This window comes from Pipistrellus hanaki, assembly GCF_964339955.1.
Source record: "Pipistrellus hanaki genome assembly, chromosome: 1".
NCBI lineage: Eukaryota > Metazoa > Chordata > Mammalia > Chiroptera > Vespertilionidae > Pipistrellus > Pipistrellus hanaki.
Window position 1 is genome coordinate 157,647,882 of NC_140503.1, and position 25,648 is coordinate 157,673,529.

The following is a 25,648-nucleotide window of genomic DNA, read 5'->3' on the forward strand; positions in this document are numbered from 1 at the left end:
GGAGGCAGCCAATCAATGATTCTCTCTCATCATTGATGTTTCTATCTCTCCTTCCCTCTCTCTTCCTCTCTGAAATCAATAAAAATATAAATGTTTTTAAAAGATGGGAGACAGGCACAGAGCATATTGCAGTGAGTTAAAGAGGAATTGAAAGTTTAAAAAATAAGGAAAAAGAAAATCAACAATTGTTTCAGAAAGCATGGTTGTAAAGGGGTGGGGTGAGAGAAGGCACTAGTCAAAGCTAGTCCCAATGGATTAGGTATAATTTGTGCAATATGGACATGCCCTGTGCATGCAGACAGGAGAAGCAGGTCAGTTTCTGGAATATGGTAGAAACCCTCAGGTTGAGAACCGCTGCTGTAGAGCCTAAGACCATCGGAAAACACAGATATTTACATTACGATTCATAACAATAGCAAAATTACAGTCATGAAGTAGCAATGAAAATAATTTTATGGTTGGGGGTCACCATAATATGAGGAACTGTATTAAAAGGTCGCGGCATTAGAAATGTTGAGAACCACTCATCTGATCATCAAATCATTGTGTTCATCACCTCCCTCCTATCTCCACCTTTGCTATTTTTCTTGTTTCTAATCATTTCAGTTTAAGGGTTTTGTATGCTTCCTTTCATCTTCTATCTAATCATTCTCCATGTCCTACAAATTATTTCCCCCAAACCTCTCCTATCTGTGCCCCTTTTCATTATTTCCTTAATGTCACCATGGCACAGTACACCCTTACCTATGCCTAGGCCTCCCTATGTACTCTTTCAGGTCTGTGCAGCCTTTGCCCCTCACCCCCATATTCCAGGAACTGACCTGCTTCTCCTGTCTGCATGCACAGGGCATGTCCATGTTGCACAACTTATTCCTATTACATTTGGACCAGGTGGTGGTCCAAACCAGGCCGATCAAATCTTTCCCGAGAACTGATTTAAAAAAAAAATAGTTTCTGTGGCAGAAAACCTAGGGGTAGGCCATGCTTCTCCCACATGCACTGAAGAAAGTGAGAGCGCTGCCTTCAAAGAGGGAGAGAGAATCAAGTACATGGCAGGAAAAGAGACAAAGTCAGAAGCAGAGATCTGGTCCTGGCCATCTTCCTCGGTTACCTTGTTCCTTAGGCCTCTGCTCCTCACTCCAATCCTTTGGTTTCCCTATGATTGTCTTTTAAATTCCTTCAGTAATTTAAATCGTCCTACCTAAAGCACTATGGGATTCTCCTAATTGTTGTCTCTGCTTCTCATCTCTCCCTATTCTTATCCATCCCACATGCCACTGACAGGTATATTTTCAATTTAAGGAATAAAGATTTCTTCAATAATCAAAAAGAATCAATGTACAGAGCTGTAGGGAGAGGTGACATGGGTTGGGGGCAGGGGAGATTAAGTTTTCCATAAGTAAAGCTAACTGAACTGTAAGAAATAATTTGAAAGATTATTAGTGGCAAACAAGTGGCTGCATCTCTCTAACTCAATAGCTGGCCACATTTCTATCAGGTTGACCAGCCCACTGTGCTCTGAATTCCAGACTCTTCTAGTCTCTCAGGAACCTCAACAGCAAGCAACATTGCCACCTGCTGGGGATTAGAAAAGTAACAGAGCTAGATTTTCTATTCAAATATTCTGAAACTTCAGGGTTCAAAGCCATCTTTTAGAATCCTACTTTTTCTTTTGCAGGGCAAAAGAAACCACAACAAAACAACAAGAAAGCCCACTTCATGGAAGAACATATTTGTCAATGTTATTTCTGGTAAGGGCCTAATCTCCAAAATTTATTGGGAACTTATACATCTTAACAAAAAAAGATAAACAATATAATAAAAAATTGGGTAAAGGTCTTAAATAAACACCTTTTGAAGGTTGACATACACAAGGCCAAGAGACATATAAAAACATGCTATAAGTCTCCAATTACCCTAGAGATGCAAATCAAACGACAATGAGATACCATCCCACACCTGTCAAAATAGCTATCATCAACAAATCAACAAAGGACAAGTGCTGGTGAGGATGCGGAGAAAAGAAACCCTCGGCACTGCTGGTGGGAACGCAGACTGGTGCAGCCACTGTGGAGAACAGTATGGTAAGATATGTACACATATAAAACCTTAATAAAAAAATGAAAAAAAAATTTAAAATTAAAAATGGAACTGCCATTTGACCTAGTCATCCCACTTCTAAGAATATACCCAAGAAACCAGAAACACCAATCAGGAAGGACATATGCACCCCTATGTTCATAGAAACACAATTCACAATAGTTAAGATTTGGAAACAGTATAAGGTGCGCATTAGCAAATGAGTGGAGTAAAATAAAAAGCTGTGGTACATCTTCACAATGAAATACTAAGCTTCGGTAAAAAAGAAAGAAATCATACCATTTGCAACAGCATAGATGGACCTGAAGAGCATTATGCTAAGTGAAAATAAACCAGTCAGAGAAAGATAAATATCACATGACCTCACAGACATTAGGGGGGTGAAGGCATGTGCCAGAGAATGGGGTGGCCCTGGGAAAGGTCAATGGAAGAGAAAGGAGACATATGTAATAGTTTATGTAATACTTTTAAACAATAATTTAAAAAGAAACACTAATAACATGTGACTTTCTCAATGAAAAAGGAAAGAATTCTGCTTTTTAAAAACAAATGTACATAAATTACAGTTGTGCTAAATGATGACTCATCTTTTAGATCATAATGATATTACTGAATTATAGCTTTTAAAATGCTGCAGTGATTGTATTACTGTTCTCTGAATTATTTACATTTTTACTCTAGCCAGTACCATTAAATTACCAACATTAGCTGAAACCCGTTTGGCTCAGTTGATAGAGCGTTGGCCTGCAGACTCAAGGGTCCCAGGTTCCATACTGGTCAAAGGTATGTACCTTGGTTGCGGGCACATCCGCAGTGTGGGGTGTGCAAGAGGCAGCTGATCGATATTTCTCTCACACTGATGTTTTTAACTCTATCTCTCTCCCTTTCTCTCTGAAAAAAAAAAAAATCAATAAAATATATTTTTAAAAATTACCAACATTATATCAAGCAATTCTAGCCTACTTAAATGTGTTTTGCAATAGAAGAGGTTAAAAAGACACATTTGATTCTCCATTCAGACTTGTTGGAAAAATGCATGTAAGTTAAATTAAAAGGCGTTTTGCCTAAGGGACGATTTGTTGTTGCTGTTCTTGATAATGGATGGTCTCTTCTTGAGTAAATTTAGAGTGAATAATCTAAGGTTGCTAAGTAGCAAAACAATATTTGCATAATGTTCCTTTTTGCTTCGTTTTAAATAATAAAAGGAAAAAGAATATGCGGAAGTAAGTTAATAATTTATTATAACTTTGAAGTTGTAAAATGTAAGAAATGTGTAAGTTAGCCCTAGCCAGTTTGACTCAGTGGATAGAGCATCAGCCTGCAGACCAAAGGGTCCTGGGTTCGATTCTGGTCAAGACCGTGTACTTCGGTTGCAGGCTCCTCTCCAGCCCCGGCCCTAGCCTGGGTACATGCAGGAGGCAACCAATCAATATGTTTCTCTCACATTGATGTTTCTCTCTGTCTTTTCCTCTCTCTAAAAAAATCAATGCAAAAATATCCTTGGGTGAGGATTAACAAAATCAATGTGTAAATTAGATGAGAAAATTAAAAATCACTATCATTGCAATTATAGAAAAATACGCATGGAAACAGAGTGGTGGCCTGAGGTCACGCTGTGCTGCATCCACAGCTGGAACTCTTCATGCTAAATCCTGTCAGGGTGAACTGGGGCATGGCGAACACTCATCTTTTCTCTGTGGTGCCCTTGCTCTGTATCAGATTCTGAACCTTGTGAATCTAGTTTGGGCCAAAGTTTGAAGCATCCTGCCCCACTTTCTTGTATAGGACCTTCCCTTAGCCTCTTATCTTATGTGTATCAGATGTTAATTTGCCAAAAATCGCTCAGACTTGCTGTGACCCCATGCCCCCACCTCAGTCTTCTCCTTAAAATCTGAGAAGATGGGAAGGTATGATCTACTCCCAGAAAGAAAATCTTAACCCTACCCCTTCAAACACACACGTACAATTTCCATGGAAGAATACAAATAGCTCTTCACTTTGTCCCTCAAAACAATTATTAGCCTATATGGAACCCAATTCCCATGGGCATGAGGGGGTCCCTTCTCTCTGGCCTTCCTCTTCCTTCCCTCCTTTTATCTCCTCCATTATTTGAGTCCTTTTTCATCCCTTGGGGTCACCAGTTCCTTTGCGTAATCCCCTTAGTGAAGTTGCAGCAGAAAAAAAATAGAGGGTAATTCATATCTTTAAGTCCTAAATAAAGCAGGATAAAGGACAATGGCATTTTGACCCTCTCAGAGTGAAATATCTAAAGGACAAATAAAACTTTCTCTTACTGCCCTGACCTATTACTGGAAGCTCTGCCTCAGTGGATAGAGCATCGGCCTGCGGACTGAAAGGTCCCAGGTTCCATTCCAGTCAAGGGTATGTACCTTGGTTTCAGGCACATCTCCAGTAGGGGGTGTGCAAGAGGCAGCTGATTGATGTTTCTCTCTCATTGATTTTCTATCTCTCTATCCCTCTCCCTTCCTTTCTGTAAAAAAATGAATAAAATATATTTAAAAAACAAAAACAAAAAACTTCCTCTTACTAATAGTGTTGCCATTTTAAAGCAGAGCAAGTTTTGCCCTTTCTCCACCTGTGTAAATGCGCTATTTATTGCCATAGCTTGGTATTGACTGGGGAGTGTAGGGGGCAAGACAGGGTAAAGAAACACCCACCTCAGGAAGGAGATGAGGGAGCTTTGAAGTTCTTTATGGGGTGGGAGTGGATGTGGGCCCAACATCAAGGTCACAGTCAGACTTCCTGCACACTCCCTACCCCACAGGGGACATCCAGACAATCTGCTAGACCTACAATTTCTAAGGGTGGCTTGTGTTACAGAAAAGGATGGTAATGGTCTCTTTCATATCAGTTACACAATAAAGTCTCTGACCAAACACTGCATTTATATGCAGTTGCTTAAAATAATAGTTTTGATTTCCTGACAAAGGGAAGCCAGGCTTTCTGTATTGTGTGTCTGACCATGGGCTCTACAGTCTGTAGCTGTTGCTCCTGCTATAATTTCTTCCATCTGTTGGATCGCAGTGCAAGGACAGAGGGAAACCATTCACGAGCTTAAGTAAGGTTTATTTTGAGGACAAGACAGATGCTGAGAGAAAGCTAGTGAGAGCAAAACTCAGAGATGCTATATTCTGACTGACCTTTTTACCAAACAGCAAAAATATCTTTGCATATTTTTTTGATGACTTGTTATGTCTTAACTCGTCACCATCCAGGAGATGATGAGAGCTAAATGCTACAGTTACTCAAACACTGGGCCTATTTACGTGCTGGCAAAGGAAGCAGCCAGCCTGTGTGCCTGACAGAATTCAACTCATCATACAAAATGGGATCAGAGTTCGCTTAGTGCTTTATCTCCAAAATTGAAGCCAGACCTTGGACTCAAGCATGGCCCAACATTTCTAGAACGAACTGTTCTATTATAAGCAGGAGTTCTCGATGCTGGCTACACTTCAGGATTACCCAGGCCTTTTTAAAACTACCAGTGCCGAAGCCCAAACCCAGACCAGTTAAATCAGAATCTCTGAGGCAGCCTGGGCGAAGACTTTGAAAAACAAAACAAAGCAAAAACTTCTTAGGGGATGTGTAGCCGGAGCTGGGAACCGGTGCTAGTCAACTGCTTACAATGGAATGAAAGCAAGCTAACATTCGTATTTCATTTTCATTGCATTCATTTATAGCAGGCAGATTTGCATATTGTACTTAAGTAATCATCACAACTTGAAATTCTGACCAACAATTTTAGTCCTCAACATAGAAATTTCCTAAATGGTATCTAGCAGTTGGCACAACATCCTTTTTCCCAAAGAATAATACATATGCTGGGGAATTCTCTCCAAATCCCATATTTGCAAAGGCTAAATATTTCATTCATTTTAGCTGATTCTTTTGTGTCTTTTTGGTATTCCTCATTAGTAATTCACAGTCTGAAAATCAACTTCATCTAGATAACTAAAGACTACTGAGTATGCAAAAATTATGTGAGAGCACAATTGAAGAACGCATTTCCCTCAATTAATAAATAAAGAAAACATTACTCAGTGTTTATGGTAAGAATTCTAAATTATACTTATACAGACTTAATATGCACATGTATGCATGTGTTAGTGATAATGTAGATTAAATGGCTGTAAGAAAAATATCCCAAAATACGGTGAATTAAATAAAATTGAAGTTCATTTCTCTCTCATGAAATAGCCAAGAGAAGGGTACTTTTTGGTACAATTGTTGCTACTTTCCTGTCAATGGAAAGAGGAAAAGAAAGAGGCAGAGCATGTCACTTCAGCTCATATGTGTGCCTATTGCAAGGAAGCCTGGGAAATGAAGTCTGCATCTGGCCAGTCATGGGCCCTACCCAAAGATTTATTTCACTAATACAAATAACAGTAGAATAAATATTAGGGATCATTCTCTACAACATCTACATACAACCCAAAATCTAAATATACTTAGAATACAAATGAACTAGAGGTTTAAATTTTTATTTTCAAAACATTTATTTTCTTTATGTGTCCTATTAACATTTGAAAAGTTTAAAATTTATAGTCATTTGTTCAAAAACAGTCTATGATTAACCCTCTTCCTTTGTATATAGCTTTAATATAATATGCAAGAAATGCATATAATATGAAACATGCTATTCCCAAGTCTGTTCATCCACACTGACCTGGGTTTTCCCCAAATGCAATAGTTCCACCAAACAAGGTAGACAGGTATTTTGGTTATCTGTATTATTTCATTTATTTAATTGAATAGATTCCAGAAGCCTAGTCATGGACTTCTTTGAGAATCTGATGAAAATATATTTGGGCTTCTCTATCTCAAAAATTGAACAAATAATTTTTTGGGGGGTTACATATACCTTTCCTCATTAAGCTTAGTTTTGGAGTGCCTTGACTCTATTTAATGAGAGATTTTCTCCCTGTCTTCCACAGCAGCCTGGGAACATATAGATGAAATCTCTAACCTCTTTCTCCATCAGTGGAATTCCTAGAACTCTGGCCCGAGATGAGACATGTAGCACAGGATCTGGAGCAGGCTGATTGCTTAATAAATATTAGCTCTCTCTTATCCCAAGGCCCCTCTCTCCCTGTGAGAATTGCTTGGTATTCCATGCATGCCCTTGATATTACTTCTCTCATCTTCACCAACATGGATCACACCCACAGCCATGGAAGTTGACTTCATCATTCCTATGGTATCAATGCTGCTCCTTTTTTTTTTGGCACGGACGTGGATTTTCTTCACATAAGTGGGACACTTTTTAATCATTTTGCTCACCCAGCATCTGAACTTCCTTCCCACATGTGGTACATATATTACCACCTTATATGTTTGGGTGAGAGACAAAATTTATCTTGTGATATAGAAGCTGAAAGTATATTTTCTAGTATCCTTTGTAACTAGTGCATGGGTACATACTACAAGCTCTGCCAACTTTATGCATCTACCACAGACTTTGAATTGAGAACCGTGATACAGTGAAGCAAGCTACATAGAGAATGGTCTCTGGCAGCAGTGACAACTAGGATCAGTAGAACCAGTGTTATTGTAGTACTAGTGCTATTGATAGAATCTAGAGTAATTACCAATGGGATCAGTAGTAACAGCCACAGTGTTTATTGCTTTGTGGCAATATCAGTGACTGAATCAATTTTGCTGTACCTTAAGTCATGTTTGCTAAAGGCTTTAGTATAAGCTTCCCTTTTTTGGACATCAGTATTGCTAGTTTTTTCAACATCACCATGGTATTTCTTTTTTTAAAATTGCTTATAGTAATCTTTTGTCATATATATATATATTCATTGGAAGCTTTGAGGGAATTATGAGGGAATATATTGGAATATATATATATATATATATATATATATTCCAATATATATATTCATTGGAAGCTTTGAGGGAATTAAGAATAAATTTCTCCACTAAATTACAAGTTTATGCACAACAACCCCAAATCCATGGGACAAAGCAAAAGCAATGCAAAGAGGGAAATTCATAGCATGCTATACAGGCCTACCTTAAGGAATAAGAAATTCCTCAATAAACATTCTAAACTTACACCTAAAGAATAGCAAACAAAGCCCAGAGTGAGTAGAAAAAAAGGAAATAATAAAGTTCACAGTAGAAATAAAATAGATTCTAAAAAAAATAATACAAAGGTTCAATGAAACCAAGAGCTGGTTCTTTGAAAAAGATAAACTAGATTGGTTCATCAAGAAAAAGAAGAAAAAAAAAGAGAGAGAGATAAGATTCAAATAAATAAAATCAGAAGTGAAAGAGGAAAAATAATAACTGATACCACAGAAATATAAGGGAGAGTATGAAAATATTATGACAACTATATGCCAATTACTTGGATAAACTAGATGAAATGGATGAATTCCTAGAAACATACAATCTACCAAAACTGAATCAAGAAGAAACAGAAAATCTGAAAAGACCAGTTATGACCAGTGAAATCAAAGCAGTAATCTAAAAATTTCCAACCAACAAAAGTGCTAGAGCAGATGGCTTCATGGATGAATTTTAGCAAACATTCAAAGAACTAACATCTACCCTCTGGTCCAAAAAATTCAAAAGGAGGAAAGACTTCTAACCTCATTTAATAAGTTTAGCATTATCTAAATTCTAAAACCAGATAAAGACTCTACAAAAAAAGAAAATTATAAGCCAATATCCCTGATGAACACAGATCCAAAAATATTTTAAAAAATATTATTAAACTGAATTTAGCAATACACTAAAAAATTACACACCATTTATCAAGTGGGAATTATTCCTAGGTTGCAAGTTTGGTACAATATCTGCAAATTAATTAATGTGATATACCACCTAAACAAAAGGAAAGGTAAAAGCCATGGGATCATATCAATAGATTTAGAAAAAAACATTTTACAAAAACCCAGCACCTACTTATGAAAAAATAACAGTGGAAATAGATTGAACATACCTCAACATAAGAAAGATCATATATTGCAAACCTACCAATTTGTATTTTTTTGGAAGCTGCAGAGACTGCCCAACTTATCCAGATACTAGAAGAAACAAACTAAGATTATTATTTAGAAACTACATTTTAAGATCTATATATATATATATATATATATATATATATATATATATATATATATATATATATATATATATATATATGCAAAATCACATGGAAAAGAAACAATGGCTTCCAGGCCAACAGGACTCCACAAAAACCAAACTGAGAGTGAATTAGCCCTAATTAGCTTGAAAACTAAAGGTCACTAAGCCAAGACTTGATGATGGATTTTGTGAGCACTTTCTAAGAGAGGAGGAGACAGGATTCTAGCATTTACGCTCCAACTGTAAGATTTCCCATGGAGTATCATAGATTCATTATTTTATTTAGCCCAATGCTAGTAAGCATTCATGTCACATAATTCTCCCTGTTCTCATTTATGCTCATCTTATAGACTTATAATTCTTATTATTTTCCATTACAAATTAAAATTTGGTTTCTGATTGTGATTTGTCTTCCCAAATAGACCCACGGACTGTAGACTTCAATGAGGGCCTCCAGGAGGAAACTTCTACATCTTCAAAGCTCAAGACCAAGCCCAGCCAGCTAGCTTTCCTTGGGATAATATTTTTATACCACTTCTAATCGTAAAATGGACCAAAATCTATACCTAGTACATAAAATGAGTTGATAGAAACTTAAAATTCCCAACATCTGCTTAAGATTATTTCTATCATGATCATAGCTGAAATTCTTAACATTGTTTTTCCTTCTAAAAGTCCTGTGAGTTGATTTGGTTAAGGAGTTATATAACTTCAAAGCACTGGCTAAGTTTATGAGTCTAAGTTCATTGGGCTTTTTATTGCAGGGACCAAAGACTGACTCAGGCTGCCTTAAGCAAGTCGGATGTGTTATAAGGATACAATTAGCACTTATGAAGAAGGAAGTCACAGGAAGTCTGAAAGGTCTGGAGCAATAAGAGAGTCGAGAACTGAGCATGAGAATAAGAGTATTATGATTTTGCCCTTCAGCATCCAGATCTCAATGATTTTCAGTTTTGCTCTCCTGTGTTCTCTCGTTATTTTGCCTCTTGGTGTTTTTCCTCCTGTTTTTTGTTCAGACCACTTTCTAACTTCTCCCTCTCTCAACATCCAAATTTCCAGAGAGGGAAGATCAGATTAGACCTCAATCCACTATCATTTGTGTTTCGGTAGGGACTTTGCAACATGCCTATTCTGATGTTGCTGGCCAGCCTAGAGGGTAATTCCCTTTGGATTAGGTGTTCATTCCATACAACCACCTGGGTGAGGAAAGGCATTTGAGTGGTTAGAACCTGGCCTCAGGCACCCAGAAGTCTGAGCATGAAGCAGATCTCCTGAGAAGAACCTGTGGGTTAATAGAACCAGATAATTAGTTTATAGTGTCAGGGAATCCGAATGTATGTAGTTGAACGGGCTACATCAGAATTTTCCTGGATCCATTTAAAAAATACAGAATTCTGAGTTTCACTCCAGATGTGCTGAATTAAATTCTATATACAGGATGTCCCAAAAAATGTATACACACTTTCGTGGATGAAAGGAGCCACAAGCTAACCTGACAAGCTCAGAGGAGGCCTGTGTGGCAGTTTTGTGAACTCAGAGACCTAAAATAACCACAAAAGATGGTCTGAAAAGTAAATACTTAACTAATAACAGGTTATAGTGGGCAGTCATGTCCTAGGCCAATATTTTCCCTGACAAAGATCAACTTAAATCTTTTCTGAGCCATTTGCCTTTTTGCCTCTCAGATAACATACCATGAGAGGTCTGAGTAACTTGTAACTTCCCTTTTTCTGGAGCCCCTGGGGCACAACCAGATGTCCTGGGTACCAGGACAGATACCACAAATTCCTTCATTGTCACGTTAATTGTTCCTGTCCTCACTTAAGTATGTGTCCATCATTTTACTTTTTATCCAATCCCAGGGGTTTCCCACCACTTTGCTTTATCCCACCTCCTTAATCCATCACCAATGAATTTCATGTAACCCACCTATGTCCCTCCTTTGATTGCAATGTATAAATACAAATGTAACCCGCCATTCTCCGGAGCAGTATCTCAATTCATTGAGGTTCTGCTTCCCGGCATATGTTGAAAGTTTGGCTCAAATAAACTCATAAAATTCTTTACAGGTTTCAATGAGTTTGTTTTTGTTAACACTTTGAATAATTATTTATTCCAGTGGGTTATATCTGAAAAGAAACATCAATTGAGCTAATAGAAAAATGTGGTTATATATTTTTTGGGACACCATGTGTGTATATATATATATATATATATATATATATATATATATGTATGTATATGTATATGTATATGTATATGTATATATATATACATACACACACACATATATTTGTGAGTACATGAAACACAGAAGTTTATTGTATTATTATTATTAGCATTATTATTTATTGTATTATTTTTGAGACAAATAACTGTATATCTACTTTTGCCCCATCCTGTGTATGTATGTATGTGTGTGTGTGTGTGTGTGTGTGTGTGTGTGTGTGTGTGTATTACATATATGATCTCCCCAAGTGACCACTGCTCCACTGCTTTGACATTGTGGGGGGACAGTGAAAAATGAGAAGGGTCAGACTCAAAGTTATGAAGTCTTCTTGACTCTTTTAATAAATTTGTAGAGAAATGTCCATGTACTCTAAGTAGAAATGTGGCTGAAAGCACACTCAGAAAGTAGAAGCGCTGAAGTGAAGTAAGTTCCTCCAAAGAAATAAAAATATAAGGAATGTGTCCCTATAATTCCCAGAGTTTATATAAAAGTCAAATCTAAAAGACCAGCAAGAACTAATGTTATATTCAAACACTGCAACCCTTTGGCATGGCCTCATAAAAAGTTGAGAATGTGTTTTCTTTTTCCTGGTCTATAACAGGTATATTCAGGGCATAAACAAAACATGTAAAGTAATTTTATCAAAATGCTATCTGAATTATTAATAAAATATAATTTTAAAATAATTTAAGGAAATGTTTCATTTTAATGGAAGAAAAAAATAAACTTTTTTGTGATGCTTTGAAAGAAGAGTTGTTTAGTATAAAGACAGCCTGATAATATCACTATAAAAAAAATAAGCACATACTTTGGAATATTATCATCTTTATTACAAAACAAATATTTTATGTTGAGGTAACATTTCAAAGGGAATTTGGCAAAAATCAATTGAATTCTAGAGATACAATTTTGTTATGTGCAACATATGTAAAGCACTCAGAAGACAGCTTTTCTAGCATTGCACATGGACTGATTTTAGAAAAAATAAATAAAGCTAAAAGTTATCTTTTTAAAGAGGACTCTTCTTCTCCCACTCTCCCCATCCAGTCCTCCACATCACCAGCAGTAGTCAATGAGGTGATGTTTATGGGAGTGCCACACAAAAAGTATCAAAAATGATAAATTAGTTGGAAAAAAGTTTTGTTAATCTAAATATCTCACACTGGTTCATAACTTGAAAGTGCTTTCACAAACTAAACATTCCACCATATAGGATTTACTATTGCTTATCTCAAGAATAAATGAAATTCTCTCATCTTCAATGAAGAAATCCTATGAAATGATCTGATCCAGGCTCTTCTCTGCTACAAAGCCCTCCCTTCCCTGATTCTGCCCTCTTCTATGCTCTCATAAATTTTGTTCATACCTCTGTTACAGCACTCACCACATAGTATTGCAATCATTTTTGTTTCCCTCATATGTATTCCTCTATAGCTTTTTAGCTTTATTTATCCTCCTATAAGCTCCTCAGGAGCAAGAAACAAGCCTTGAGCTTCTTAATATCCCTAGCACCTCGCACAGTGCTTGGTACATAATAGAATTTCAATAACTGTTTGTTAGGTTCATGAGTTAGGAACTATTTCAGCTGTGGAGCTATAATGTACATCTTTCCTTGCTTCCAGTTTCATTTGAGTGTGTTCTGGTGTCATTCCAACTTATGTAAACCTTTACGGTTGGTGACACCCTAGAAACAAATACAATGTCCAGCAATTCCTTTCAGAAAGAAGTGGCCTTCAGTTATCCGTCTCATATAAGCGTCAATAAGTTATAGTTATAATTCTTCCCCTACTCTCCAAACTCTAAAACTCCTAAACCTGAGAGCCACTTCTTAGGAAAGCTGGTGCTAATAGCCATCTTGGCAGTCATTGTCGTCCTGATCCCCAATGGGTTTATTGTGATAAGCATCAACCGTTAGTTTTCTGCTTTCTATCTCAGTGTTTTTTGACTGGCCATCTTCCTCACTGCTTGACTTGCTCTCAGTGGAGTTGCTGTCTTCTTGTGATTTGCTGCTGTTCTGAGAATCACTGCCACCATCTTCCTCAGACTGGCTCTCGTCGCTCTGGCTCTCCTGGCTCTGGCTCTCTGTGGAGGCACTGTGAGACTGAAGGCCCTCCTGGCTAGAGCTGTTCTCATCCTCGGTGGACTCTGGGCTCTCCTCCGAGGATTGGCGGCTCTCACTGGATTCACTATCAGCTTGCTCCTCTGTGGATGTGCTTTCTGAACTGGAGGGTGTGCTCAAGCTGTCCTCTTCAGTGGAGTCACTGTGGTCCTCTGAGTGACTGGAGGTATTATCTGGGTTGTCACCTCTGGACTTACTCAATAACTCTTCCTGAGATTCACTACTGGTTTCTTGAGATGGGAGGTCAACCTCTTGACTAGACTCACTACTGGGGTCTTGTTCATTTTGATTGTCTTTCTGGGACTGATTCTCCTCACTATCTTCTTGAGATTCACTCCTGCTGTTTTTCCTGGATCGTCTGAGGCCAGCTTCTCTGGAGTTGGTGTTTTCTGTGGAGTCACTTTTGACTTCTCGGCTATTGCCAAGATCACCTCTGTCATCTTCCGCAGAAATGCGGGACTTTCTGAAAAATTTCCTGCTGGGACTCTCCATTGATTGGCTCTCACCTGAATCCTGAGTGTTGGCTTGCTCATCACTATTTCCTTTTGATTCTTTTGATTTGACACTGGCGCTGCTCATTCTGGAGTGACTTCTCTCACTCCTGATGGTGTCTGGATCATCGCTCTGCATTCCTTCACCATCAAACTCAGATCCATCCCCATGGCTGCTATCTCCCTCACTGCCACCTCCCATCCAGTGCTCCTCACTCTCACTCTCCTTGTCAACATCCCTGCTCTCACTGGTGGTATCTTGGCCACTGTCTTCTCCGTGAGAGGAACTATCTTCCCTGGACTGTGTGGCATCTGCTGAGTCTTCATTACTATCGAGTCTAGTATTTCCCTCTTGTGTCTCTTCAGGTTCTGGGCCATTGTCCTCATCACCAAAGGTGTCATCTCCACTGTCATCTTCATCATCATCTTTATCAGCTCCTTCTTTTCCTCCATTCCTAGAAAAGCCACCAGCTGGCCTATGAGCATATGGATGATCCGCAAGGTGCAGGCTTTCCTCTGATTTGACACTGTCACTTTGGTCTTCATTTACCTGGAGTATGAGATTAACAGACATGGTCAGTACTTTAGGAGGTGATATAGAGGGTTTGTGTTGTCTAGTATCCATCTAGGTTCTTTCTGTTTTCTTCCTCCTGTATCCCTCATCTAAACCATGGTCAATTTTACTGATCCATAACATCTCTGCCAAAGGTTCAAAAGCAAGGAAGGAGAGGTAAAAATCAAGTCCTTCCATTTTATCACTAGAGGCCCATTGCACAATATTTGTGCAAGAATTGGCCTTCCTTCCCCTGGCTTCACTCCCAGCTGCCTAGGAGTCAGCAAGTCCTTACTTCTGTCAGGAGCACCACTCCTGTAACTCCCTCCACCATCCCCCCACCCCCTCATAGTAGGCGTCCCAGCCCTCCCCCCCTCCGCACCTGTATATGCAAATTAACCCACCATCTTTGTTGGGTTAATTTGCATAGTTACTCTGATTGGCTGTGGGCATAGCGAAGGGACAGTCAATTTACATATTTGTCTATTATTAGGTAAGATAATTCACTCATGCTGCAAAAAGTTCTCAAAAAACTTTATTGAATCACATTTATAAACCTCAAATTATATTGTGAGTATGATTTCTTAAATAAAACTCTCAGAGATTTTTTTTTGCAAAGAGTTGGTTTATAATGCTCACTCACCAAAATATTTGGTTTAAGACAGAATTTTTAAAAATACTGAATGATTTTTAAAAGACCCCAATTTTTTTTTTTCTAATCAACTGGGGGAAGAGGGTGGATATATTAAGGCAGGAGGATGAAACCTTTAGCTAAAGTGAAAGTAAAGTATTGCAATAGGTATCTATCTCATTCAAACCATGATAATATCTTATTATGCCCGTGAAAGGTTCAGCTAGAAGACTGCCATAGCACGACTGTCCAGGCAGCTTGGTTCTAAGAGCTCACACAGATTATCTCCATAAATAAAACAATGAGGTGCTCTACACAGAGAAGGAAGGATAGTGAGTCATCATCATTGAGGTCTGGAAAATCTGCTCTTTGTCATATCCTATATTAGAACTTTCTTGCTAACATTTTTCTTTTTTTCTACATGTTCCTACTGATCAATGTCTGAGTTTCCAATCGGGAGTACAAAATGATGGGATCTCTTCCCGTCGCTAGTTTACACTGATATGCAGGAACCAAACATCAGTTTAGCTTTCCATACCTCATCAGGCACCTATAGCACCCTCCTCAAGCAGAGACTGCTACCCTGGTGTGAGCACAGAGACCACTGGGGTAATAAGTCACTGCATCTGCAGAAAAGAGCAATTTCGCATCTCTGTGCTTACACATTTCTTGAATGTTCCTCTAAAAAACTTTAGTGAATAGTGGTGCAAAGCCTAATAATTCATCTTGCAACTGTGGTCGAGTGTAAAATGAAACATGGGTCAAACTGCAGAGAAAAACCTGGTTCCTGGAATCTCTGGAGCTCCATTGGGTTCAGTTTGGTCAGAAATAATAGGACAGCTAAGAAAGTAATGACATTTAGTCTTAGGGAAATGAAGGGAGAGGAGGGAAAGAAGAACAAAGACAGGTGTGTGTGTTTTATTAGAGATATGAGCTAAGTCAAATTTTCTCAACCCCAGGACCACAAACTATTTTAAAGAGAAAGTCATTTCTGAGCCCCTCTTCATTCTGTTTTCTTCAGGGTTCTCCTATTCTCTCCTTAACAGAGTCCTGACATGAAGGAGGTCTCCAGGCCCAGCAGGCACTTCATGTCATGTTAGCCAGAACACTTTTCTCTACCTGATCTGAACTGCTCTAATTGTAAAAGCAGCATTTTTAATCAACAAGTGAACTATTGCTTGTCTAACATAGTCTCTGAACATTTTCTGTGTGTGTGTGTGTGTGTGTGTGTGTGTGTGTGTGTATGTGCGTGCGCGCATGTGCGTGCACACGTGCTTTTTAAGTAGAGGGATATTTAGGGCCACAATGTCTATAATCTGGCTCCAGTGACAAATATGGAATGAACAGCATGTGCACATCTGAATCCTCCCACTCATTTTTCCCTTCTTATTTTATGGGTCTTTTTAGTCAGCATAACCAATAGTTAGAAAATATTATATTTAGAACAGTTGCCAGGTAATTTAATCTAACATCATTTCCTTCCATTCCTAAACAGTCTGAAAAGTTAAGAAAGGTCTGTTTAATTACCTGCTCCTCTGAGCTAACTTTACTTTCTTCTGATGACTCACTACTCTTCTAAAAGGAAAAAAACAAAAGTTGTTTAGTAATTCCTGAGGAAAGGAAAAAAATATGATGCACATAAATTGCTTGTGGTTTGGGTTTACAACTTTCCAAATGGCCTGAGGTGATGGGAAGAGTGTTAAAGTTACTTTATGAGATGTTTACAACAACAAATAAATGAGATAGTTACCCATGGTGGTGTTTGTGTCTGAGCCAAATTACCCTGTAAAAAAGGAAAGGAAAACAAGTTACACCTTCACAGATGATTCATGCCATCACAAATATTTAGAATACTTCTATGTAATTTTTCTAAAGTTTCTCTGTATATATTTTGAATTTGCATGATTAATAATGACATTTTATGAAGAAATAGCTAAATATGAATGTGAAATGACTGGTGGCCTGAGAAAAATCTTATGATGTAAAAGACCTGGAAGGTTTCTGTATATCTGCTACTTAGAGAAAATTTTACTTTCTTGGAAATGGGGTGTTTGGACAACTTAGAGGAAATGTAAGATAGGAAAAACACCGCAGGAATTCAGGACCCAGATTTAAGTCTCAATTAGTGCCTTGGTTTGGGTTGTAGCTCTGAAAACCAACATCTTGGTGTTAGCACTGAAATTCTTGTGTCCCAGGAAACCCCTAAGTCTCAGGTAAATTTCATTGGTTGGCCACTCTATGTGATTTGGACAATTCACTTCCTATGTTTGATATCATTTCTTATTCATAAATTAAGAATATTAGCAACCACTGTGCTTACTCCACATGATTTCTATGAGGATAAATTCAGCTAGTGCCTATAGAAACATAGTGAGAACTGTTCAATATGTTATAAACTAAAGTAATGATCCATTGAAAATACCTACTTTATAAAATTCAGTAATAGACAAAACTGAACAGAGAAAGCCATTAAATCTTTCTCATCACATAAGGTCACAAAATAAAACACAAATTCTAAATCTGAAAATTACGTATAGTTCTGATTTATTTCACTTTCTTTTTTTAAAAATATATATATATATTTTATTGATTTTTTTACAGAGAGGAAGAGAGAGGAATAGAAAGTTAGAAATATCGATGAGAGAGAGTCATCAATCAGCTGCCTCTTGCACATCCCCTACCGGGGATAAGCCCGCAACCAAGGTACATGCCCTTGACCAGAATCAAACCTGGGACCTTTCAATTCGCAGGCAGATGCTCTATCCACTGAGCCAAACAGGTTTCGGCTGATTTATTTCACTTTCTTTAATCTTCTAAGAACTCTAAAAATGCCTGAGTCACTTCTGATACCCTTTCTCCACCTATTCTCCTCCTTCCCCTTGAGCAAGGCAAAATCCCAAAGTCCCATGAGACTCAAAGCTGTTGAGAGATGGGTGTGAAGACAAAGTAGAGCAGGGAGGAGCTATCAACAGGTTTTCAACAAGCCTCCCAGCAGTGCTAAGCTGGAGATACTGGTAGCTTTTTGGAAGAAGGAGCAGCACTCATTTACTAGTAAGTCTGTGCCCTGTGACACTACAGGCAGGCACAATGACAGACTCTACTCGTTATTTGGAACTAAGGGATGAAAGGAGCCAGACATTGGAGTTCTTCTCATACCAAGGCTGGGCTTGAGAACACAGCATGTTTGTTGTACTCGTGGAGTGTCTGATTGAAGGAGTGCCAGGATCTACAGTGGCTGCTTTTAAATTAACCAGCCTACAGACATGTCTGAGGTAAATTACCAGAAAGGATCCTGCAATGTCCTTTCCAGCCTCAGGGAGGAGCAGGGCCGCATCTCAGATCTCTGACATTATCTTCCTACCACCAATAGCATCGTGCCCAAGCTGCATCATATACAGCAGGAAACACAATAATGAACAAAACACTCCTAATAAGCATCAAGTCTTAGCCCTTACTCATAGTTCCAATCTTGAGAAACTACTGCCCTCCTAGGCCTGCACCTTCCTGAGAGGGATGGGACACCCTGGTGAAGAATGTGGATTCTGGAGCCAGAGTGATCTGGGTTCAAAGTCTGGCTCTACACACTTATTAACTGTATAGCCCAGACAGATGAGGTGAGTCTCTATGTCTCAGGGCTCCCATCTGTAAAATGAGAATAAAATACAACCCCTAGTTTATTGGGTGCTGTGAAGATTGAGGAAGTTAATATATGCAAAGCACACAGAACCATGCCTGGAAGTGGTTCTTAAGTTACTGAGAGTTAATAGCGATCAGGTTGCTCAGAGTCAACACTCAACTAACATTAGTTTTCCTTCCAAAGACTCTAGTACCCGCTCATTCTTTCTTTTCTCACTTTCTAGGACTTGATCCTCTGCCTACCCAGACATCTGGTAAGATACATTTCTAGTCCTACAGGAGCAGTCTTGGTTCACCATCCCCTTGCATTATGATACACATCCATTATGAAAATAAAGCCAAAGGAAAAAAAATGCTTCCTTAACAAATTATACTAGTAAGTTGAAATTGAAGCATTATATGAACTAAATTTCCTTATGTGAACTAGAAATTATAGCTCTTACTACCTATGTCGGAAGTTATTGATGTGTTCATTAAATCATTAACAGTTTCAACATTTACAGTGGAGATGATTTTGCTTATACTAATAATATATTAAAATAAAAATATTTTAAAAAATCGTATTTCTACTCACCTTCCATTCTTCAGAGCTCTCAGATTCAATATGTTGATACCTGGCTACCTAGAAAATTTAGTTCACATGGTCAGCCCACAGAGCAATTTCCAAGGCAGCAGCTATTAACACTTTATTTAATTAGGAACAGTGGTAGTCAAATTTTAGCAAACACTGAATCACCAGGAGACCTGCTAAAACACATTGCTGTGGCCCATCATTGGACTCGGGCTCAGCAGGTTTATTGTAGGAACCAAGAATGTACCTTCCTAACAACGTTCTAGTTGATGCTGATGCTGCTGGTCTAGGGATGCACATTGAAAGCCACTGCTTATGAGGAAGAAAATTGAGACTTGTGGCTACATGAATGGCGGCTCATAAGGAATAACTCAGATGATATTTTAAAGATAGCATTTCCTAAGAAACTACTGTCTTCATCTGACTGGAACATACATAGCCACCTTGGCTCATAGCCAGTGAAAATTGTGAAGTTTTAGGTATAAAAGGGGTGTGTGTGTGTGTGTGTGTGTGTGTCAGATATCCCTGTTCTGATACTTACTGGAATAGCACAGGACAGCCCCCAAAGGAACATAAGCAGGATGCTGGTTTTCATAGCTGGATGTGACACCTTCACCTGTGATGAAAGACAGATGTTTTTCTCCAGGCTACAAAAATATAGGAGCTTCAACTTTTTAACAGTTTTTTCCTATTTAAGACATAACTCATCACATGCGCACGCGCACACACGCATACACACACACACATACACACACACAGAGTGGCTTTTCAGTCACATATAACCTCATAATAATATCTACACAAAATATATCAGTTTTGCCTTTTTTTTTCCCCCTGCGATCTGCAAGAAGTGCGCTATGGCAGGCTTCGTATCACAGCTCTAGGAAGCTCATAATATCTCCTGTGCTACATTTAGTCACACATTCTACATGAATACGCTCAATTCTTTTTAGTGTCATTCACAGTGCTGCAGGCTTTCAGGAAGACGAGAGGCTTGGTTGTGCTTGTGAACCATGCTCCAAGAAACAGGCCAAATCAAACTGCCTTTTTCTGGAGGCTTCATTTCACACCTCAAGCACTGGTAAGTTGGAAAGCAATTTGTTCTATCTCTAAAAATAAAAGTACTAGATGCTAAAGAGTTATTGAAATGATTTAAAAGGAAAGTCATTGACCCTAACAAACTAGTTAGACAGACTTCCATACATGTTGGGGGGGGGGGGGGAATCCTGCAAGTGTATTGCAGACTTCACTATTGTCTATTTGTTTTTTCAAATATTAAATACATGCCATACTAGTGACAAAAGATCAAAGGCAGAGATTCTCAACCTTGTCTGTTCATTCGTTTCTCTGGGGAGATTTGAAGGTATATCAATGCACAAATCCCACAGCTGAGTAAGTAATCACTTTACTGGGGGTGGGAATAGGCATGGAGCTTGTTTCTAAGGTACTCTAGGTGATTTTAACCCTTGATCTGAGAAAATAAGTGTACACTGCTCAAAAATGTCTGGAGATGCTAAATAATGTCTGAAGCATTGGGCTTGAGAAGCCATTTCATCTTCTTTTTCAATTTATTCAAGAAAACAATAGAAATCCTAAAATAGGAGGCTGAGCATATCCCTCATTTCTATATTCATACGCTCAAGCGGTCCAGCAGTGCCCCTTATTTGCTGTCACAAGCAGTATCCCTCTTGAACATTGTCATCCTTAATGTCTGCAATTTTCTTTATCCTAATTCCATATAGGTCATATTAGTCCTTGCATTTTGATATTATTTAAATTTTTAAAATCCTTTGCCTAATATAACTGCACCTAAAACTAGCCTAATTCAGCAAGATATTACTTCTGAAGAAAAGCAGAAAATCTCATCCCCAAATATGCCTCTTTGACATGAAACTTATTTTAAGCTAAAGGCACTTGAGAAACAACAGATGCAAGAAAGGCACACTGATCCACCTTCTTCTCCCTGAAAATAGGAGCTCAAACTCCCATGTGAGCGAGACTTCTCTGAACCATAAGGAAAGAAGGCATCTTACCTCCAGAGATGAGCCTCAAGGCACAAACAAGCCTTGTTAAACTAACCCTTATCTTCCCTTCACTTCTGCACAATTTACTGACCAAAGCTCCAAACCCTTTCTTGTTAATTCTTCACAAATGTGTTGTTTCTTTGTCTAAAAAGTATAATAGCTTTCTGTGATGGTCACTTCAGGTTTTCATTCTCTTTTGAAGGCTCCCATGTCCATGTAAGAATTTAGTAAAACTTATATGCTTTTTTCCTGACACAATGTCTAAAGTCAATTAAATTCTTAGGCCCAGCTGAAGTCCCTAAGAGAGTAGAATTTCCCTCCTCTACACTTCCCTTTGGTTTCCACACTCAAAACATTTTTTTTTAAGTTCTTAGGTTTATTTCTTAAGGAAAGGAAAGTTTCCCCCAAATATGATACTCTCAAAATAACTGCATGCCAATGGTTTTGGCTTCATAGGTCAAATGAAAAGTAAGCTGCTCACCATTTTAATTTTCAAAGTGAAATTTGAATAGGGTGGTAAACTCCCAATGCTCTGAAAACTAGAAAATATTCCAGCCTTGATAAAAGGCCAATGAATACTAAGTTCTCTTCTTGTGTTTTCTTTTCTCTCTTATCCAAATAACAAATCAAAACAAACAAACAAACAAAAAAAATGAGGAGGTGGTCTACACTAATGAATGTTACAGATGTGCTTTTTTTTTTTTTTTTTTTTTTTTTTTTTTTTTTATAAAGGAAATATATGCCTCCGGTGGTCAAGTTCCTCAGGAATGGACTATCATGAAACACAAGATGCACTAATATGCTCATGCTTCTAGAAATACTGTTAACATCCTGATTTAAAGTAATAATTTCCCAAATGGAGGTCTGATAAGAATAAAATATACCCTGGGGTCCTGAGAAATCTGACATTGCCTCCCAAAGAATATCACCTGGCATCAAGGATTAAAGAAAGTCAGATTTTACTCAGCTGGTATGACTCAATGGTTGAGCATTAACCTATGAACCAGGAGGTCATGGTTCAATTCTAGTCAGAGCACTTGCCTGGGTTGTGGGCTTGATCCCCAATTGGGAGAGTGCAGGAGGCAGCCGATCAGTGATTCTCTCTCATTATTGCTGTTTCTATCTCTCTCTCCCTCTCCCTTTCTCTCTGAAATCAATAAAAATATATTTTTTAAAAGAAATATATTCTTTAATTACTGTTGTTTATTTTTTTAAATATTACTTTTGTGAAATGTATTTTCAAATGAGAGTTCCAGACTTTTATAAACTTTTTTGTTGCCACCCTACACAGACTACAATCTCATCTGCAATAGTCCTATTTTGAGTAATAAATTAGAAAAATAGCTACAAGCCTGAAAGATATTAATCCAGAACCTCAAGTTCTTCTTCAGTTATTGGTAAATGTCACTCCTACATCCCTATTATTCTATCATAAGCGCATGGAACAAAAGGAAATCAACAACCTCAATTTGAGTTCCACCTGTTTGGAAGGCAGTGTACGTATTAGAGACTTTCAACCTTCATTAATTGTTTTCCCAGAGCTGAAAAGATAGAAAATAATTAGGATCTGGAGAGGGCAATTGTAGTTCCTTCTCCCTCTGGCTACCCTCAAGTATAGCCTAAACTTCTTTGTGCTCTCAAGTAAGGAAACTTGTTCTTGAATTTCCTCAAAGTTAATGTTCACTTCTAAAGTATATATCTTAATTCACTGAATTTACATACTTTACAATGAAGAGATAGGCCAAAAGAAGGAATGAAGAGCTTGAAAAATCTTTGACTCTATTTATCAAGCTTATTTTATAATAGCTTGGTTTTGGCTTAGCATGATTGTTCTTAGTAATACTAATGAACACTTTATCCCTTCATTGGTAGTCAACAAATATTTGTGGGTACAGTACCTCTTATGTGCCAAACACTATGCTGAGAGTGCAATAGAATATAATAACAATAATGAGCTGGTCTTATAAGAGGAAAATTACCCAGAACCCAACTAACTAGAACATTAGCTAGAATTTGTTTGATTATTACTCTTGAAAATAAAGTGCAGTTTGACCAGGACATTAATTCTATCAGAAATTCAGAAAAACAAACGAATAAATCAATAAAAATGTCCCATCTCGCCAATTATAATTGTCTTGAGATCAATTATAATCAATCCCATGTCATATACCTTCAACCACAGTTTAATAACTTTTAGGTTCCCAAAATCAGATAGATTTGGAAGACCTCTAAGTATCTGAGGCCCATTGGTCCACATCACCATTTTGGGTTAGGCAAGTAGACTGACTAATGCCCTTTAGAAAACTGTCCACATGTTGTAACCCACCATATCAAAGTAAAATAGTCTACTTGGCCATCAATTAAACAGAATGTATAGTTTACCTGATGCTAATGCTCTTGAAAAAGACAGGTTTCTAGAAGTGTTGCTATGACACATGGAATCTTCTATATGTCACCCAGAATGCATTGCCTCACCATAGAAGACAGACACTTCCAACACAGATCAAGTGGATTAAATGCAGCAAATAAAAATACATATGGAGCCCTACCTGGTTTGGCTCAGTGGATAGAGCATCAGCCTGTGGACTGAAGGGTCCCAGGTTCAATTCTGATCAAGGGCACATGCCCAGATTGGGAGCTCGATCCCCAGTAGGGGGTATGCAGGAAGCAGTGGATCAATGATTTTTCTCTCATCATTGATGTTTCTATCTCTCTCTCTCTTTACTTCCTTTCTGAACTCAATAAAAATATATTTTAAAAAATACGTATTCTACACTAGAAAATGTTTTTTTTTTTCACCAGTTAAAAGCTGTCATTTATTTTTATTTTTAATTGAAATTCTTTATTGACTATTTTTACATGAGTCTCCTTTTCCCCTCATTGACCTTTCCACAGCCACTCCCACCCTCCCAGTACATGCTGTGAACACCCTACTGTCTGTGTCTATTAGTTATGCTCATATGCATGCATACAAATCCTTTGGTTAGAAAATGTTTTAAAGACAATAGTGTTCAACATTTACTGAATTCTGACAGTATGCAAGGCATCGTGTTACTATAAATACCCAGCTAAACAATACAAAAACATTATAATTATCACACTCTGGGTTTATTTCAATGGTCTTAGTATCTTTTTTTAGTTACTCAGTTCATAATGAATTTTATTGGATGCTCTGTAGATGAATAGCATTAAATGGTTTTTCACTTCAAACACCATATTTTTAAAATCCTGCCAGTCTACTTTAGATTCTTTCATAACGTCTTATAGGTAATGACCCTTACTATATCCATGAAACCTAAATGTAAAAGTTTGATCTGTTTTGTTAATTAAAGCTAAACTTCTGAATTACTTTCAACCTGCCCTCCTGTTCTGTAAACTTTCCTTTTCAAAAGTACTATGCAGAGATATGATTAAAGTACACTGAGAAAAACACCTGGTTCTATTGACTTATGTCATTTTAATATCATCATTTACTATGGCATACACAACAGGCACACACAAAATGAGAGTCATTTTTACCCAAGGCACAGTCTTACCCATCTTTCTCCACATGACATGGCTCTCAACATGTACACACATTTAATAATTTTCAAACAACACAGCAGAAATCATTTTTTAAAAATTAAACCATGAAAATGTCTTACCATCTTCAGTTCACAAAGATTTGTCCCAAAAAATCTTGATGATCAGGCTGAAGTTCTCACAAAGGAAATTGATGCCCAACAAAACCACTCTTCTGTTGATGTTCTGAACACTTTTCCGATGGTGCAGGATTTTAAACTCTGCTTCAGCTCTTCCTAGCCAATCAACCTCGGGCTGGGGGTGACTGACATCACAAGGTGTCCCTGGGACTCTAGCACACCCACACTTCCTCCAGCCTGCAGAGGCAGATTTTCCCTAAAAAGCTTTTGTGGTTCCCAAATGACTATACTAGTTTCCATTAAATTGAAGATCTTCCTAAAGCTTTATTTTGATTTCTAAATATATGTCATTCACATCCATGCAGCCTTATGAACATTATAAACAATGACAATATCTTCCACCCACTGGTAGATCCCAGCAGACGCAAGGATGGGAAAAGGAGAGTCAAGGAGTGGGTAGAAAGTTTCCTGTTAATGTACATTACCAGGTTGTACAAGGAGAACCTACTGAAATACTAGATTTGCCTAAATTG

The 25,648-nt window shown here is 37.9% G+C and overlaps 1 protein-coding gene across 1 annotated transcript; it reads right to left on the reverse strand.

Moving 5' to 3' along the window:
• Positions 1-13,292: 13,292 nt before the first annotated feature.
• DMP1 (dentin matrix acidic phosphoprotein 1) lies at positions 13,293-25,211 on the reverse strand (the record flags this gene model as incomplete). The annotated part of the gene is made up of 6 exons (XM_084889648.1): positions 25,119-25,211; positions 19,992-20,066; positions 19,454-19,501; positions 16,994-17,026; positions 16,771-16,818; positions 13,293-14,609 (listed from the first exon to the last, which is right to left on the reverse strand). Exons 1-6 carry the CDS (start codon positions 25,119-25,121, stop codon positions 13,293-13,295), a joined length of 1,524 nt encoding a protein of 507 aa, XP_084745774.1. The 5' UTR covers positions 25,122-25,211.
• Between the last annotated feature and the right edge of the window lie 437 nt (positions 25,212-25,648).